Source organism: Rana temporaria, chromosome 11 (assembly GCF_905171775.1).
Source record: "Rana temporaria chromosome 11, aRanTem1.1, whole genome shotgun sequence".
In the NCBI taxonomy this organism is placed as follows: Eukaryota; Metazoa; Chordata; class Amphibia; order Anura; family Ranidae; genus Rana; species Rana temporaria.
The window spans coordinates 135,580,422-135,599,906 of NC_053499.1; the positions used below are offsets into that span (position 1 = coordinate 135,580,422).

A 19,485-nucleotide genomic window follows, 5' to 3' on the forward strand; every position below is an offset into this window, starting at 1 on the left:
ATTGTATGGGGTGGACAGGTGTCTTTATGCAGCTAATGACCTCAAACAGGTGCATCTAATTTAGGATAACAAATGGAGTGGAGGTGGACATTTTAAAGGCAGACTAACAGGTCTTTGAGGGTCAGAATTCTAGCTGATAGACAGGTGTTCAAATACTTATTTGCAGCTGTATCATACAAATAAATAGTTAAAAAATCATAAATTGTGATTTCTGGAATTTTTTTTTTTGATTATGTCTCTCACAGTGGACATGCACCTACGATGACAATTTCAGAACCCTCCATGATTTCCAAGTGGGAGAACTTGCAAAATAGCAGGGTGTTCAAATACTTATTTTCCTCACTGTATATATATATATATATATATATATATATATATACACACACACATCTATATATATATATATTTTATTATACACAGAATTATGCGCGTGAATAACATGCGTGTGTGTATAAGCAAACAAATATAACAAGTAATTCCACTTAAAACATCAGGGTTAACATTCTTGTACAAAAGCGTTGCTACACATCTGTAAAAAGAAAAAGTTCGAATTTTGCGGTTGTATCCCACCAATTCTAAAGAGCAACAGTGCCCTCTAATGTCCATCGCTCAACATTACAGCATTTTACATTTTAAATGGTAAAATAGTGAGGAGGCAAATTATAATCAAATATGAAAATCTATATCCCAATGCATTACCTGCATCATTGCCCATCTCACTGTCTATGCACTGCAGAAGCTTCAGGACTTAAATAGGAACTCTGATTTAATTAAAAAGCAGAATACTGTTTTAAAATGAGCTGCTGCCAAAGTTTCCAAAAAATAGGCTAAAATTTGACCTGGGATCGCAGACCAAAATCTATGTCCAACGACCATCGCCACCTTTGCGCTTTTAGGTTTAAAGAACTTTGCAAAGTATTATTTTTATCAAAACTGATCACAATTATATAACGCTAATGCAATGAGAGAAAGACTTATGGAATATACGGCCCCTTTACAGCTGTAATAATATTTAAAGAATTTAAAAAAAGCATAAAAAATATAAAAGAAGTGTGTGGCTCCTCCACCTCAGAAAGTCACAACTGTCACGCCTATTGGTGTGTGGGGGGGGGGGGGGGGGATAAACACATGGCCCTCAAAGCCTCCTAATGAATTTAAAGTAGGGTGGACACAAAAGCAAGAGAAGCTTTTGCTGTCACTTCTTTCTGCTAAAGCTTTGCCAAAGGGTGGTCAACCTGTGACCGTCCAGCTGTTTTGGAACTACAAGTCCCATCATGCCTCTGCCTTTGGGAGTCGTGCTTGTAACTGTCAGCGGCTTGCAATGCCTCATGGGACTTGTAGTTCCCCCAACAGCTGGAGGGCCACAGGATAAGCACCCAGGGCTTAGCCCAATCCCAACACTAAAAGAAAAATATATAATGGTTTTGGATAAATGTTAGATAATAGATAAATTATTTTGAGTTTATACATTTCAAACAGATATGTCTTTAAAACCTATATAAAAATGTTTGCATTAGGCTCCATTCACAGCTAGGCGTTTTTACGCCCGACGACCGAAGCTATTGCAGCCTGAAATACGCTGGAGGGGTGATATAACATTGTCGGCTATGGAGATGGTTCACATCTCCACGCCGAAACGCGCCTGAAGCTCAAAACAATTCCCTGACCCTTTTTTTCAGGCGGCTTTGACGTTCGGCCATAGCCGACAATGTGTAATCACCCCTCCAGCGAAAACCGCGGTAAAAAACGCTACGTTTTGTCGCGGCAAATCGCGGGACAAAACGCTGCAATTTGTCACGGCAAATCGCGGTACAATACGCCGCGTTCAGGTGTGAATGCAGCCTTAGAGATATATAAATACTTTTAATGACATTGGATTCACAGAATACTGTGGGTCTTATAAAGGGAGAGGAGAAGCTGTTTACCTTCAGGTTCTCTTACCAAGATTGCAAACAGGCAGGGTGAGAGATAGGATAATGCAAACTTGCTTTTTTATTTTATTTTTTATTTGAAGTGTCAGATAGTTGGACTTCATTCAAGTTTCTGCATAAAAGCACAGTGCGGTGAAATGTGGTGCTGTCCAGTGTGCTGCTGAAAAATGCATTTGTCTGCATTGCACATCACACCAACATTGTGTTGTAAACAGGGCACATGGAAAAACAATGTTTCTATGTGTCCCTTGCAGTGATGCAGATCATTGTATAGTGTGAATAGGCCCTAGCTCATTAAAGGAAAAAAATTATTTGCCTAAAATTAATGTCTGCAAGGTAGACAGACAGAATAATGATTCTGTTAAAAAACGAGTAAATACCTATAAAATTCCTTCATCTATATCACCTCCGGCGTTCTAGTTTCTGTTCTCTCATTCACTTCCTGGTTTCCGACGCTCATCAGGAAAAACGTTGTTTTTCCTGATGAGATTCTTGGCAAGAATCTCTTGCCGGCTGAGTGTACACACACACTCTATTCAAAAGAACCACGTTCTTTTGAATGGAACGAACGTGGTGACGTCGTCCATTACGACGAGAATGCACCTGTCACATTCGATGCCGTCGCCGCCATCTTGCTACACCCTACCCATGCCTAGGAAGCTACCGTGCATGCGTCAAAGTAATTTCGAGCATGCGCGGGTTTCCACGGCGACAGGTAAGTATACACTCTCGAGTTTCTCGGCAGGCAAACACTGCCGAGAATCACGATGAGAAAATAGAGAACATGTTCTCTATTTTTTTCGTCTAGATTCTGGGCAGTTTTCTTGCCTAGAAAACCGTGCGTGTTTGTACGAGGCTTAAAGGGGTTGTAAATTTATTTTTTTCCCTAAAAAGCTTCCTTTACTTTGCAGTAACTCAACACCGTAATGTCAGGCTTTCTCCCTGGTGTGGAAAAAGCCTCTTGAGGGGGCGAGCAGGAGTGTCAGGACGCTCACTAACACACAGCTCCTTTCTCTATCTGCAAATAAGAGGGTGTCCTGACTTGCCTGCTCGACCCCTCCCCCATCAAGAGGCTTTCTCCACACCAGGGAGAAAGCCTTGCATTATGGTGTGTAGTTACAGACAGAAGAACAGGAAGTGAGGATTTCTCAGAAGAAATAAGGACATTTAAAAGCAAAATGGAAGGATTAGGTAAGTGAACGAGGACTGCACTAAGGTAAAGGAAGCTATTTAGGGAAAAAAAAAATTCCATTACAGGCCCTTTAAAGCGGAGGTTCACCTTAAAAACATGTATATACCGGTCCATCCAGCATACTGCCGACATGTACAGTATGCTGTTTTTTTTTTTTTCGCTGTACATTCCACCGTATAGCTATTTTCCCCCGACTTCCGGGTAGTGGCTCCTGCGGAGTGGGCGTTCCTATTTAGAGACTAAGTGATTGACGTGACGACAAAAGCTTTCTCCTGGCGCATAATGTGCGTCACCATTTTCCAAAAGAAGCCGAACGTCGGTGCGCAGGCGCCGTATAGAGCCGACTCGCAGTTCGGCTTCTTTCGGCAACTGGTGATGTGCCTTATGCGCCGGGGGGAAGCTTTTGTTATCACGTCAATCACTAAGGCCCCGTGCACACCATAGAATCCATCCGCAGATAAATCCCAGCAAATGGGTTTCTGCGGATAGATCCTATGGTGTGTACACGCCAGCGGATCTGTTTCCGCGGATATATCTCCCCTGGGATGGATTCCAGCAGATCGAATATTCGCTGACATGCAGAACAAATCCATCTGCTGGAATCCATCCCAACGGATGGATCCGCTGGTCTGTACAGACTCACCGAATCCATCCGTCCGAAGGGATCCCCCGCATGCGTCGTAATGATTCGACGCATGCGTGGAATTCCTTATATGACAGCGTCGCGCACGTCGCCGCATCATAATCGCGGCGATGGCGCGACACGTCATCGCCAGAGGATTTCGGCGCGGATTTCAATGCGATGGTGTGTACACTCCATCGCATGAAAATCCGCCGAAATCCTCGAGAGGATTTATCCGCGGAAACGGTCCGCTGGACCGTATTCGCGGATAAATTCTATTGTGTGTATGGGGCCTTAGTCTCTGAATAGGAACGCCCACTTCCGCGGGAGCCACTACCCCGAACCCGGGGGAAAATAGCTATACGGCGGAATGTACAGTGAAAAAATAAAAATAAAAAAAACAGCATACTGTACATGTCGGCAGTATGCTGGATGGAATGGTATATACATATTTTTAGGGTGAACCTCCGCTTTAAGTGTTTATTTGCCCAAATGTTTATTCATTTCAGCCATGTGACTGTTATTCTCCACTCTCATTGGCTGTCTTTGCTGAATATAATTGATAATATTGAAAATAACGGTTGTTATAGCTTAGTAATTTGAGTATATAAAATCTTCAGAAGCACTTAGGAACTTGCAGTCCCTACAATGTATACAAGTTGGAAATTACGCTTTTAAACAAAAAATGTCCATCATCGTAAGATTAGCAAACAGCAAATAAAGGCGACAAATTTAAAACTTTGAAACTATGAAGATCTTCAGTTAAAAGTACACACTAATAAGGTATAGGATATAAACAATAAAACAGGCTATAAGGGCTGAGCGTCTCTATCTTTTACCCTAACAAGCATCCTCTGCACCTGGCTGCCCTCTAGCTATTTCCCTACAGAATCCGATCCCCTGGGGTAAGCGTAATTTCTGGTATAAACACTTTCCATGGCAACCTCATTCCACTACTTCAGTCAACTGACTGTCACACAGCTGGTAATGTAAACTAAGCATATGATGAAAAAAAAAAAAAGCATAAGCAGAACCTACTTGCAGTGAAAACTGCACGTCGACACTTTGCGGGGATCCAGAGATATAGTCATTAAAAAATATATATAAAAAGATATTCAAAATGAATGGAATCAAAATTGCACTGCACAGAATCTCATGCGATTTGCACAAAAATGCAGTGCGATGCCTGTGCGAATCACATGCGATATGCAAGTGTGACGCAAAGGGCAAAAGGGTAACTCCATTTTCATGGGACAAAAATAGGCTCTAAAGAGCAGGGCCCTCTGATTCCTCTTGGATTCAATTGTATTGTCTGCCCTTGTGTTGTAAAGCACGGCACAAATTGTTGGCGCCATATAAATCCTGTATAATAAATGAGCAAATAAAAAAACAAATCTAGCATATACAATTGTGGCACAAGTAATATTGTAATTGAATAATAAAGATTACCTTTCCCTTTCAATCTGTAGCTCTGAAATTTTCAGCAAAATGCAATGCATACAGTACCTTGAAAAAATATTCATACCCCTAGAAATTTTCCACTTGTGAAGGCAATTGGTTCCACTAGATTTTAGTTGGGGGTGTCAGAGTAAAGGGGGCTGAATTCAAATGCACATCACACTTTTTACATATGTATTTGTAAAAAAAAAAAACATTTATACATTTTCTTTCCACATCACAATTACCGTATTTATCGGCGTATAACACGCACCCTAACGTTAAGAGGGAAGTTTCAGGAAAAAAACTTTCCATAACACGCAGGCACAGTTTACCCTCTATTTTCAGGGTAAAAAAGTCAGTGTTATATGCCAATAAATACTGTGGGGTAGATTCAGGTAGAATGGCGCTTCTTTGTGTGGGCGTAACGTATCCTATTTACGTTACGCCACCGCAACTTTTACAGGCAAGTGCCGTATTCTTAAAAGAAAGTTGCGGCGGCGTAGCGTAAATAGCCCGGCGTAAGCCCGCCTAATTCAAATTCTGAAGAGGTGGGCGTGTGTTATTTAAATCAGGCTTGACCTGACGTGATTGACGTTTTTCCCGAACGGCGCATGCGCCGTCCGTGGAATTTCCCAGTGTGCATTGCTCCGCAAGGACGTCATTGAATTCAACGTGAACGTAAATGACATCCAGCCCCATTCACGGACGACTTACTTAACTTTTTAAAATTCGACGCGGGAACGACGGCCATACTTAACATAGGATACGCCTCATATAGCAGGGGTAACTATACGCCGGGAAAAGCCTTACGGAAACGTTGTAAATGTACTGCGTCGGCCGGGCGTACGTTCGTGAATTCGCGTATCTAGCTGATTTACATATTCTAGGCGTAAATCAGCGTACACGCCCCTAGAGGCCAGCGTAAATATGCAGTTAAGATCCGACGGCGTAAGAGACTTCGATCAGTCGGATCTTAGTCAAATCTAGGCGTATCTGATTCTATGAATCAGGCGCATAGATACGACCGGCCGGACTCAAAGATACGATGGCGTATCAGGAGATATGCCGTCGTATCTTCTCTCTGAATCTACCCCTGTATGTGCCACTTTGTGTTATCACATAAAATCCCAATAAAATGTATTTACGTTTTTTGGTTGTAACATGACAAAATTTGGAAAATTTCAAGGGGTATGAATACTTTTTCAAGGTACTTTATTGGCAACCTGGAGGAGTTCTGTACACAGACCACCCCCAGATATGTAATTTCCTGCTTTTGTGATTGGCCCACCGATTTCCCTAGAAGTCTGCACTAAGATACCAATTAGAATTTGAGAATCCCCTGCAACAAAAATAACATTCTTGGTGAGATACTACCAGAGAAATCAGCAGCTGTCCAATAATTATGAAATCAATCCCACACAGATTGACACAGACAAACGATAATTCTTCAGAATGACAAAAGGTAGTTAACCACTTAAGACCCGGACAATTATGCAGGTTAAGGACCTTGCCCCTTTTTGCGATTCGGCACTGACAATTGCGCGGTCGTGCGATGTGGCTCCCAAACAAAATTGGCGTCCTTTATTTCCCACAAATAGAGCTTTCTTTTGGTGGTATTTGATCACCTCTGCGGTTTTTATTTTTTGCGCTATAAACAAAAATAGAACGACAATTTTGAAAAAATTCTATATTTTTTACTTTTTGCTATAATAAATATCCCCCAAAAATATATAAAAAAAAACTTTTTTTTTCCTCAGTTTAGGCCGATACGCATTATTCTACCTATTTTTAGTAAAAATAAAATAAAATAAATCGCAATAAGCGTTTATCGATTGGTTTGCACACGATTTATAGCGTTTACAAAATAGGGGATAGTTTTATTGCATTTTTATAAAAAAAAAATTTTTTTACTACTAATGGCAACGATCAGTGATTTTTTTCATGACTGCGACATTATGTCGGACACATCGGACAATTTTGACACATTTTTGGGACGATTGTCATTTTCACAGCAAAAAGTGCTATAAAAATGCATTGTTTACTGTGGAAATTACAATTGCAGTTTAGGAGTTAACCACTAGGGGGCACTGTAGGAGTTAAGTGTGACCTCATATGTGTTTCTAACTGTAGGGGGGCGGGGCTGGACGTGTGATGTCAGTGATCGTCTTTCCGTATATCAGGGAACAGATGATCACTGACACAATGAAGAACGGGGAAGGCGTGTTTACACTCACCTCTCCCCGTTCTTCAGCTCCTGTGACCGATCACGGGACTCCGGCGGCAAATGTTCAGCTTTAGCCTGTAAACGCTATAAATTTTGCGCAAATCAATTGATAAACGCTTATTGCGATTTTTTTTATCAAAAATAGGTAGAAGAATACATATCGGCCTAAACTGAGGAAAAATAACGTTTTTTTTTATATATTTTTGGGGGATATTTATTATAGCAAAAAGTAAAAAATATTGCATTTTTTTCAAAATTGTTGCTCTATTTTTGTTTATAGCGCAAAAAATAAAAACCGCAGAGGTGATCAAATACCATCAAAAGAAAGCTCTATTTGTGGGGAAAAAAGGGTGGCAATTTTGTTTGGGAGTCACCTCGCAGGACCGATCAATTGTCAGTTAAAGCGACGCAGTGCCAAATCGCAAAAAGGGGCCTGGTCCTTTACCTGCATATTGGTCCGGGTCTTAAGTGGTTAAACTGTCAAATCACATAAGTCGTCGCACCGGTGTGAACAGGGGCTGAAGGTCAATATTGCAGCAAAAGCTGCTTTTGCACTTTTATTCAGCAATTCATGTTTATCTTGTCATGTTTGCCTGTTTTGTTATGTTTTAAACTTCATCATATTCTGGATAGAATAAGAAAAGATTAAAACCCCTATCAGTTTTTTTCCTGTCCTTTTGGTGAGATCTTCCTTTCCTTGTTCAATATTCGTACTGTTTTATCTAAAATCAGCCATACATGGATTGAAAAATCGGGCAGTTCAGCAGGAAATTAATGAATTTTGATCCATGTATGGGCAGGCTGGTTGTTCCCAAGTCGATGCATAGATCAACTTGGGTACAACCAGCCTGTTGGATTTTTCTACATACGATTATTTCCAGCAGCTATAGCCACTAACCAATCTATTCTGCCAACTGGGAAGAATCCAAGTGCCCCCTGCTGGCATTCCCCCCCCCCCAACACTGAATGTATTGATGGGGAAATCAAGCTATTTTAACTTGTGGTGGAAGGAAAGAAAATCGAGTAATCTATGGCCTGCCTTAGCAAAAGACATGGGCCAGATTCACAAAGGAGATATGGACGGAGTATCTCAGATACGACGGAGTATCTCAGATACGACGGAGTATCTCTCAGAGGATCTATGCGACTGATTCATAGAATCAGTTACACATAGATATCCCTAAGATCCGACAGGTGTAATTGTTTTACACTGTCGGATCTTAGGATGCAGTACCGCGGCCGCCGCTGGGGGGAGTTTGCGTCGTAAACCAGCGTTGGGTTTCGAAAAAATGATGTCACTGCGCGCAAAGCATGGCGGTGAACTCCCGAAACGGAGCATGCGCAGTAGGTCCGGCGCGGGAGCGCGCCTAATTTAAATGGCACACGCCCATTTAAATTACGCGGGCATACGCCGGAGGCCGCCGGCGTAGTTTTCATCGCAAGTGCTTTGTGAATCAGGCACTTGCGATGAAAACTTCTACCTAAATCTGGCCCATGGTTCTCATTGTACATCAAAAGAGGCATGGAATATATCTCAGTGCACAAAGCCAATATGGAAAAAAATTATACCAAGTAGATTGAGCGAATGGTTGATGGTAACAAGCTAGTTGGTTAATGGAAGTATAATGTAAGTTTCAAGCAGCGGTACAGGGAATATGAGGAAGAAGAAAGCAAACAAATGATCCTGATAGAGTGGGGTATATCGGGTATGATTCTCCACGAAGTAAGAAAGGATTGAGAGATTTCCCTTTCCTTGATATCACAGACAAAATGCTGACAAAGTGAGAAGAAACCTCTTCAAAGTGAGGGAAATGCTATCTTTGGCAGTTGCCCCAGGAACAAGTACCTATCTCGTATCTGGTGAAGACTGGAATGTTGTGGAGGCCTCTCAGCAGGCAGGGCAAGTCCAGTACACAGGCTAAGGCGAGAGTAGTCATTTAAACAGAGTTGAAGCAGGAACAGTAGCGAAGTCCAAAGGCAAGCCTTTGGAACGTTGCGGAGGCCTCTCTTGCATCTCCTGCCCAACACTCTTGAAGGTGGAGACAGCGAGGGCAAGGAGTTGCACGAGTGCTGTAGTAGCTGGCTGGTGATGTCCACTCCATAGGTGGGTAGAGCTGGTAGTCACAGTCCTCAGAACAAGACGGAAGCAGAATCAGGAGACGAGCAGCAGTCAGCAATAACCAGGGGGACGGGGGACCAAAGCAAGTCCAGAAGGCAGGCCAAGGTCTGTAACAGCCAGGCAAAGTGGTACAGAATCAGCAGTCAGGAAAAGACCAGTAAACAGGCCGAGGTCAGAGTAGTCAGGTAAACAGGGTTGAAGCAGAAGCGAAGTCCAAAAGGTAAGCCGGGTCGTGCACAGGTAAGCTGGTACAGCAGATCTGGTCTCAGGAACATAGAAACAAGCTCCTAGTGATTAACCAATTTAAATAGGCTACTGGGCACCAAGTGCACGTGCTAATTGGTATGTGATCGCGCACGTTCAGTACAGACAAAAAGTTTGGACACACCTTCTCATTCAAAGAGTTCTCTTTATTTTTATGACTATGAAAATTGTAGATTCACACTGAAGGAATCAAAACTATGAATTAACACATGTGGAATTATACATAACAAAAAAGTGTGAAACAACTGAAAATATATTTCATATTCTAGGTTCTTCCACCTTTTGCAGCAGACACATCTCTAGAACTGGTAAGAGGAGACTGTGTGAATCAGGCCTTCATGGTAGAATATCTGCTAGGAAACCACTGCTAAAGAAAGGCAACACGCAGAAGAGACTTGTCCAAACTTGAGATCTTTGGTTCCAACCCCCGTGTCTTTGTGCGACGCAGAAAAGGTGAACGGATGGACTCTACATGCCTGGTTCCCACCATGAAGCATGGAGGAGGAGGTGTGATGGTGTGGGGGTGATTTGCTGGTGACACTGTTGGGGATTTATTCAAAATTGAAGGCATACTGAACCAGCATGGCTACCACACCATCTTGCAGCGGCATGCTATTCCATCCGGTTTGCGTTTAGTTGGACCATCATTTACTTTTCAACAGGACAATGACCCCAAACACACCTCCAGGCTGTGTAAGGGCTATTTGACCAAGAAGGAGAGTGATGGGGTGCTGCGCCAGGTGACTACCTCTTGAAGCTCATCAAGAGAATGCCAAGAGTGTGCCAAGCAGTAATCAAAGCAAAAGGTGGCTACTTTGAAGAACCTAGAATATGAAATATATTTTCAGTTGTTTCACACTTTTTTGTTATGTATAATTCCACATGTGTTACTTCATAGTTTTGATGCCTTCAGTGTGAATCTACAATTTTCATAGTCATGAAAATAAAGAAAACTCTTTGAATGAGAAGGTGTGTCCAAACTTTTGGTCTGTACTGTATATGCACATGACGAACTGGCACAGTATATCTAACATTGCCCCTTCATTCCAAAAAAATTGCATGTGTGCAATGCACACGGTCATGTGCAAGAGTCAAAGTCTGCACTGTTTTTTTAGTGCTAGGAATCTGGTTCACCTTACATTACCCCTAGTAAAAGATTTCCCTTTTATTCCTGGCCTGGAGACAACTTTATAGTTTTTCAGTGACAGTGGTCACCAAGACTAATATGGAGAGTAAACCCCTCAATTAGGAATGCAGTCAGCAAAAAAATAGTAAAAATAAACCCGAAAGTGGTTCTAATTACGAAAAAAATTGGCTTTAGATACACTTTAACGTTTTCAATCAAGTCAAGATTTGTATATAACTCTAGCTACCTATATCTCTGGATCCTGTTACTGTTTTGACAGGCTGAAGGTACCTCCTGCTAATGTGTTTTTTCATGACGTGCTCAGTTTAAGTCGCCCCTTTTGTCTGAATGCTTCATATTAACAAAGTCCACTCATCTAACTCATCATTAACACTTTTGCAAAGATTGTTTAGCTTCAGGAGGTCATTGAACCTTCCAAGGGTTAATGTGAACCGTAAACCCTTTCCTTGAGTCGGAGAGCCCCTGACATAAGTGATCTCAGGATTTCACTTTGGCAGAGTGGACGCCAACAATCAATGCTTTTTGGAAAGCAGAACGTAGCAGACTTGCAAAGAGGAGCAGTATTAAGTGTGTCTTTGGCAGTGATTAACAGGGACTCCAGTGGCTTGGCATCACGTAGACTGTTTGAGTAACAGTCAAATTCCGGCACCTGTTAGAGGCTTGGTGGAAAGGAGATGTCTCTTTATTCAGGGAAAAGATCCTCAGCTAATGTTATTTTTCTCTAAATGCTCCCTCCTCTCTGTGTATTTTCTTAAATTCATCCTGTCCATCAAGTTGTCAGCTGTCTTCATAGGAATGCTAATATTCCATAGGAAAACAGACGCAAGCCTAGTGAGGGTTGTGACCACTACTTTCCAAGAACATATGTTCCTGTGAATCGCACTCACCGCAAGACGTCAAGACTATACAGCAATTCATCAAAGTGTGGTTGTGTTTAAAGGCTCATCAGCTGAAACCAGAAATCCCGTACAAATAAAGACATATTTCAATTAAAGAATAAAGGGAGACGGTAGTAAATATTATTTATATGTGCGGTGGCTGGAACCTGGTGCTCGGAGTTGGGCACAGCTCCACAGAGAGCATTTAACCACAGGTACCTGCAGAAGCATAGTTTCACTTCAAAAAGGCCCAGTAAAGCAACCGCACACTGGGTGAAGATGAAGCTAAGACTAATCTAAAAACACTCATTGATTGGCTATTATTCTCAAAATGGGTTACAAGGCATGATTTTGGGGCCTGTCGCTGTCTATCTCCAAGTCGCCAGTGCCCGAAGGATCGCCTTGCTTACTTCTTTACTCAATCTGGATAGTGATTAGGTATTTGTTGGTTTGGAATGGGCTCAATTCACTAAGAGTTAAATACTGCATGAATTTTTTGCGTTAAAATAACTCATGTGGCTATCGTGCCGTGGATTAAAAAAACAACCTTAAGACCCATTGAGTTCTCAAAAAAGAAGGGGTACTTGAAAAGTAACCCTAGGTCAGACTTTATAGGCATAGAAAACAATGGAGAAGTAGAATATATTACAATATTTATTGAAAAAAGTACTGTACATAATATACATTGAGCATTCAAAATTTTTTAAATCATATAAAATGATGTAGAGCATACAGTGAGCCCTTGAGCGTCAATGCGTTTCACCGATAGGCTTCATTAGGACACGTTCAAGGTTCAAAGATTGAAAAAGAAGAAAAAAACGGATCTCACTGTCTTGTAGTAGAGTCAGCCTCATACACAGATATCTAAAAACAATGATGTCTTCCAACAAAGAGACTAGTTCCAGTAGTCTTTATATAGATAATCTAGAGACGATTAGCTCTGCTAGTATAAATAGATCACAGATCGTAACTGGATAGTTTCCAAACAGGGGCAAAACGATATTGCAAGAGGGGGACACAGGACAGATACCCAATCTGTAAAACGCTTAAGCCTTAAGCCCAGAATCCACTTAAGGGCTACAAGGCACAGGCTCATGTACTTAGACAGAGTACTCTGGTGTCATCAAAGTCACATAACCCCTCAAAAGGTAACTACAGAACTATAAAGGTCACAGATAGCCCCTGGGAGACTGTCTTCTGCTGTTCACCCATTGAGTTCTCTCCAATGCACTTCCTCTTTCATGGGACCCCTTCCTCCACTAAATTATATTAAAAAAAATTAATAGACACACTGCTCAGGAATTCTCCCCCTTTCCACTTGCACCCGTGTTGACCATGGTGTGGGGATCGGTGGAGGACGTGGGTAACTTTAGTTGACAATTTGTATCTAGGCTCTTGTTGCCTACAACATATGCAAATTGTTTATGGGAATGTCATCTTCATGTGTACTCTTTGTGATCATATCTTTGTCTTATTGTTGCATTATTTGCAATCTGTATTTTTTGGTTGAAAATCAATAAAATTTCATTATAACAAGAAAATAACTCATGTGGCATTTAACTAAAAAACGTGCAATTCACAAAAAATGCACATTAAAGTGGTTGTAAACATTAGACATGAAATTTGAACAAAGCATTTCCCTCTATAGTGCGTTCTTTCTGACATCATCGAGAGGCCCGCCGCCTCTTCCTGGTTCAGCGGGTGGGTTTCCCGATGACGCACCCTTCTCCTTTTCTGAATGGAAGGCTATGCCTCCTGGAATATGTAACGTGCATACCCCAGGAGGCGGAGGCACAGCCGGCAGTGTGCACGTCATTCGTCTAGGCCACAGACATGCACAGGGAGGCAAAAGACAGTAAAGGGTCAGCTCTAAATAAAATGAAGCACTTGTATTAGTACAACTACCTAATATAAAGTGATAAAAATGTAAGCAAACCGGGGGCGTGGCTTGCTGGAGCCAAATGACTAAGCACTGACCCCCCGTGCGAAACGCGTCAGCTATATACCCCACTGCTTGCTGTGCTTTGTAGTGCCTTTTTTCCTTTTACCACCTTTTCAAGTTTTTTTTGCTGTGCGGCTGTCCATATTTTCTCTTCAAGTATTGCTTTGTGCATTGCCGGCACCCATTTGGTTCTGAGAGGACACTGATTTCACAGCGCACTCACCTGGAGCAGCAGTTTTCCCCTCTCTGCATTAGCCCTAAGACATGCTAGCTGCATGTTTACCAATACAAAATGGAACTCACTGGGGTAGATTCACAAAGAGATACGACGGCGTATCTCCTGATACGCCATTGTATCTTCATAAGAATCAGTTACGCATAGATCTCCCTTAGATCCGACAGGTGTAAGTGACTTACACCGTCGGATCTTAGGCTGCAATCTTCCGCTGGCCGCTAGGTGGCGTTTCGTGTTTTACTCGCGACGAATATGCAAATGAGGAGATACGCCGATTCAGAAACGCCCGCCCGTCGCTTTTTTTTTACGTCATTTGCGTTTTGGCTTTTTCCGGGGGATAGTTACCCCTGCTATATGAGGGGTAGCTAATGTTAAGTATGGCCGTCGTTCCCGCGCCGAGTTTTGAATTTTTGCGTCGTTTGCGCAAGTCGGTCGCGAACACAGATGGACGTAATTTACGTTCATGACGAAACCAATGACGTCCTAGCAACGTCATTAGGAGCAATGCACGCTGGGAAATTTAGCCGGGGGCGCAAGCGCATTTAAATCGTCGCGGGGACGCGCCTGATTTAAATACTACACTCCCCCTAGCCGCGGAATTTGAATTCCGCCGGGGGGATTTACGATCCGCCAGCGCAAGTTAAGTGCTTTGTGAATACTGCACTAGCCTCTCAAAATTGCGCCGGCGAATCGTAAATCAGATAGATTACGCGGATCTAAAGATCCGCTAATCTATTTGAATCTACCCCACTGTGTTTTTTTAGAATAGCTTGGTGTAAATTTAAATGATCATTTAGTATTCTTTTATGTTAGAGCCGCTGTGAAATGGGCTTTGTTGCGTTGCCTATGACTGCCAGTTACAATCAGTTTAAGGTGACTCCAATGACCCTTCTATTCAGTGTACATGCACTTCCAGTAAAATGTAAAAAAAAACTGGGCCAAGAGGACACAATAAAGTTCAGAATGATGATAAGGGGAAAAGAAAGGCAATTAATTATTACCAGGAAAGAAAAGAGAGCACAGCAAATATGTACAAGAAGAAAATGTGTTATCACTCGGCCTTACACTTTAAATAGAATGAATGTTCTTCTTGATATGTTATCTAATAAAATGATGGCTCTTACCGATACCGCTGTTGGCTCCGGTAACAATGATGACTTTTGCTGAGAGATCACAGCCCTGCAGAGTGTCCATAGCAGTGGTGTTCCCATCATACTTCTGCCTTGTGTTCATCTTCCCAGGCTGATCTTCTACAGTGAAGGCAAGTCTTGGATCCAGGTAAGTAGTCCTTTTATTTAAGTGACTGCAAGAATGAAAAATCATACGAGATTTCTGATATATTTATTTCCACTATCTCTCAATCAATAGGTTTTCTACCTTAAATAGTCACTTATTCAATCCTAATTTAACCACTTGCCTAACGGGTACTTTCACCCCCTTCCTGCCCAGGCCAATTTTTAACTTTCAGCGCTGTTGCACTTTGAATGACAATTGCGTGGTCAGGCAACACTGTTCCCAAACTACATTTTTATCATTTTTTTGGGACAGATAGAGCTTTTGGTGGTATTTAAAGCGGTTGTAAACCGCATAAACTTTTTTTTTTTTTTTCAAACCTGCAAGGCAAAAGGCATAATCAGCTAGTATGCACCGCATACTAGCTGATTATGAAATACTTACCTCGGAACGAGGTGAAGAACACTTACCTTGTCCACGCCGAGCGAGATGTCATCTTGCTCCGGCGTGTCTTCTGGGTATCGCCGCTCCAGCGCTGTGATTGGCTGGAGCGGCGATGACGTGACTCCCGCACGTGCGCGCGGGAGATTTAAACTTGGCAGGGTCAGGCGGATGCCGGTCCTTTCGCCGTGAATTCCCCCCTGCGCATGCACCGCCCGCATTGCGAGGGGAATATCTCCTAAACCTTATTATAGGCTTACCTGTAGGTAAAAGTGAAAAAGTGGGTTTACAAAAATTGTGTTATAAAACGGTGTAAATAAGTAATTTTTCTCCATCACTGACGTGCGCTAATGAGGCTGCACTGATGGGAACTGATATGCTGCACTAATGGGCACTGATAGGCAGCATTCATAACGAGGCACTGATGAGGCTGCACTGATAGGCAGCATTGATAAGGATGCACTGATGGGGCTGCACTGATGGGCACTGATAGGCGACATTGATAAGGAGGCACTTATGGACGCTGATGAGGAGGCACTGATGAGGCTGCACTGATAGGCGACATTGATAAGGAGGCACTTTTGGACACTGATGAGGAGGCACTGATAGGCGACATCTGTCAGTGCAGATGTCCCCTGTGTGGATTTGTCAGTTTTCAGCTCTCCACTCCTCACACCTTGTCAGCGTGAGGGGAGGATTGCCGATAACCGGCAAATCCTGTTTTCATTGTGATCAGCTGTGATTGGACACAGCTAATCAGATGATAAGGAGCTGCCGTGATTGGTTCTTTACCCCAATCTGTAAACAGCTGCGTCCAAATTTGGCATTCAGCTATAGCGCAGTCACTGAGGTTTTTTTTTGTTTTGGACAAAGTGCGGAGGAATTATTATGCCGCGTACACACAATCGGAAATTCCGACAAGAAAAGTCCCATGTGAGCTTTTGGTCGGAAATTCCGACTGTGTGTATGCACCATCGGACTTTTGCTGTCGGAGGTTTTTGGAGCATTTTTCCAGCAGAAAAAAAAATGCTAAATGCTCCTAAACACACCTAAATGCGTCTAAAATGCGAACAGCTTTTTTTTAAAAGCGGAGCTCCACCCAAAAATGGAGCTTCCGCTTTTCGGAATCCCCCCCCTCCCCCTTCCGGTGTCACATTTGGCACTTTTCAGGGGGAGGGGGGGTACAGATACCTGTCTAACACAGATATTTGCACCCACCTCCTGGAATACGGTACTGCGGCAGACACGCCTCTACCCGCAGCCCCTGCTGTCTTCTGGGAAATGCACTGTTCCCAGCAGAGAGCAGGGACCAGTGACGGTGCAGCGCGCTACTCGCGCATGCGCAGTAGGGAACTGGGCAGAGAAGCCGCAACGCTTCCCGATTCCCTAACCAAGGATGGCAGCGGGTGCAGCTGAGGGATGAGCGATTGCCCATCCTAGGTAGACGACATCGCAGGCGCGCTGGACAGGTAAGTGTCCATTTTTTTAAAAGTGAGCAGCTGCAGTATTTTTAAAAAAATAAAAAATTGGCGGAACCTCCGCTTTAAAGCTTTTTTCTTCTTCATGTACTGCAAAAAAAGCTAATAAAATGCTACTGCTCCTAAAAGCTACTAGAAGCTGGCACACAAATGTTTTTATCAGCATTTTGCATCCAGCATTTTTTTCTAGCTTATGATAAAATGCTAGTGTGCATGGAGCCTAAAAGAAAATCAGAAATGTTGGGTTGTCCCCAGAAAACCTGGGGGTCCCCAAGGACTGCCCTTAATTTGCAAAGATTTCCTCTCACTTCCTGTTTGGCTATGGGACAGGAAGTGAAGGGAAATCTCTGCAAAAAAAAAAAAGAATCTGACAGGGGTTCTAAGCCTTCAATACCAGATGACGCCTTGTATGGAGAAACGTGTCAGTGGGAGCTCGCAGTTTGATGTCTGCACGCATGGACAGGTTGACAGCCATTTGCTTATACATTTGCTATATTCTGTAAGTGCATTTTCTCTTACAAATAAGCCTTTTAGATGCAGTATAGCACTACGAGTTCTCCTGCTTAAAGTCGGGATCCCTCCAGAGTCTGGACTGGCCAAGTGAAGTCAGCCGACAACGGACTTTAGCCCACTGTCAGCTGAATATAGGTCTCAGCAGGGCAGAACAAAGTGCACTCTCCTGTGACCTACAGGAGAATAAAAATCAAACTAGCTTTGGCCCTACTTCTGCTTCAAATTACAGAAAGGATGCATGGGGAGCTGACTGGTCTCTCCTGACATATAAATCCAATAATTAAAAAAATTATTTATAATTATTGATTGACTCCAAAAATATTATTATTCTCTCTTCCCATTAATTTACAGGGCTTAAAGTTGTTGTAAACAGTGCCGATCCTGACCTCCCTGGGGCCCTAAGCAAAATGACATGGCACATTAAAAACGAGAAGCGGGGGGCGCTGACGACAGTGACATGTCACATTAAAGAAAGTTGAGAAGCGGGGGTAGGGGGGTGTTCTGCTGTCGGAAATTACATCTTACATTAATTTTTGAGAAGCAGGGGGTGCTGATTTCTTACCTCTTCTCCCATGCAGCCAGCAAGTTCAGAAGCGGGGTGAGGGGGCGGAAATGACTTCTCACCAGGCGGGGCCTCTAGTAATTTGGGGGGCCCTTCGCAGCTTTGCGGGGCCCTAAGCGGCTTGAATAGTAAGCCTATAGGGCGGATCGGCCCTGGTTGTAAACCCTTACATATACACAGTGAAGTGACTATCCTCAGGTGACACTCGAGGATGAAACAAATCCTCCTACATAAGTTGTATCTGTGTATCTAATAAAACATAAAATAGAAATCACGCTGAAAAGGCCGTACAAGCAGCTGGCACACCAATCGATATAAATTGTGTAACAAATATAAATCAAAAGTGCCAGGCTAATTAGAACAATATACTTCAAGTGAAATAAATTAAGATATATGCGAGTCCTTATACAAGTGCACCTGAACTTCCTGAAGTGTGATAGGGGCATCACGTCGATCTCTATAGGTCAAGGGTCGGTGCCAATTCTCCAGACCGTCAGTGCACGTGATTAATTCAGGGGTTCATTTACAGGGCCATCTGACCTCAGGGGTTCATTTACAGGGCCATCTGACCTCAGGGGTTCATTTACAGGGCCATCTGACCTCAGGGGTTCATTTACAGGGCCATCCGACCTCAGGGGTTCATTTACAGGGCCATCTGACCTCAGGGGTTCATTTACAGGGCCATCTGACCTTAGGGGTTCATTTACAGGGCCACCTGACCTCAGGGGTTCATTTACAGGGCCACCTGACCTCAGGGGTTCATTTACAGGGCCACCTGACCTCAGGGGTTCATTTACAGGGCCACCTGACCTCAGGGGTTCATTTACAGGGCCATCTGACCTTAGGGGTTCATTTACAGGGCCATCTGACCTCAGGGGTTCATTTACAGGGCCATCTGACCTCAGGGGTTCATTTACAGGGCCATCTGACCTCAGGGGTTCATTTACAGGGCCATCTGACCTGAGGGGTTCATTTACAGGGCCATCTGACCTGAGGGGTTCATTTACAGGGCCATCTGACCTGAGGGGTTCATTTACAGGGCCATCTGACCTCAGGGGTTCATTTACAGGGCCATCTGACCTGAGGGGTTCATTTACAGGGCCATCTGACCTGAGGGGTTCATTTACAGGGCCATCTGACCTCAGGGGTTCATTTACAGGGCAATCTGACCTGAGGGGTTCATTTACAGGGCCATCTGACCTCAGGGGTTCATTTACAGGGCCATCTGACCTTAGGGGTTCATTTACAGGGCCATCTGACCTTA

General features: G+C 43.2%; 1 protein-coding gene across 1 annotated transcript in view; it reads right to left on the reverse strand.

The window, feature by feature from the left end:
- Positions 1–19,485, reverse strand: part of WWOX (WW domain containing oxidoreductase) — a 1,052,038-nt gene that overhangs the window by 1,024,085 nt on the left and 8,468 nt on the right. Inside the window, exon 4 of the mRNA XM_040329188.1 lies at positions 15,119–15,297. Coding sequence (XP_040185122.1) covers positions 15,119–15,297 — 179 coding nt within the window. The remainder of the gene's footprint in view (positions 1–15,118; positions 15,298–19,485) is intronic.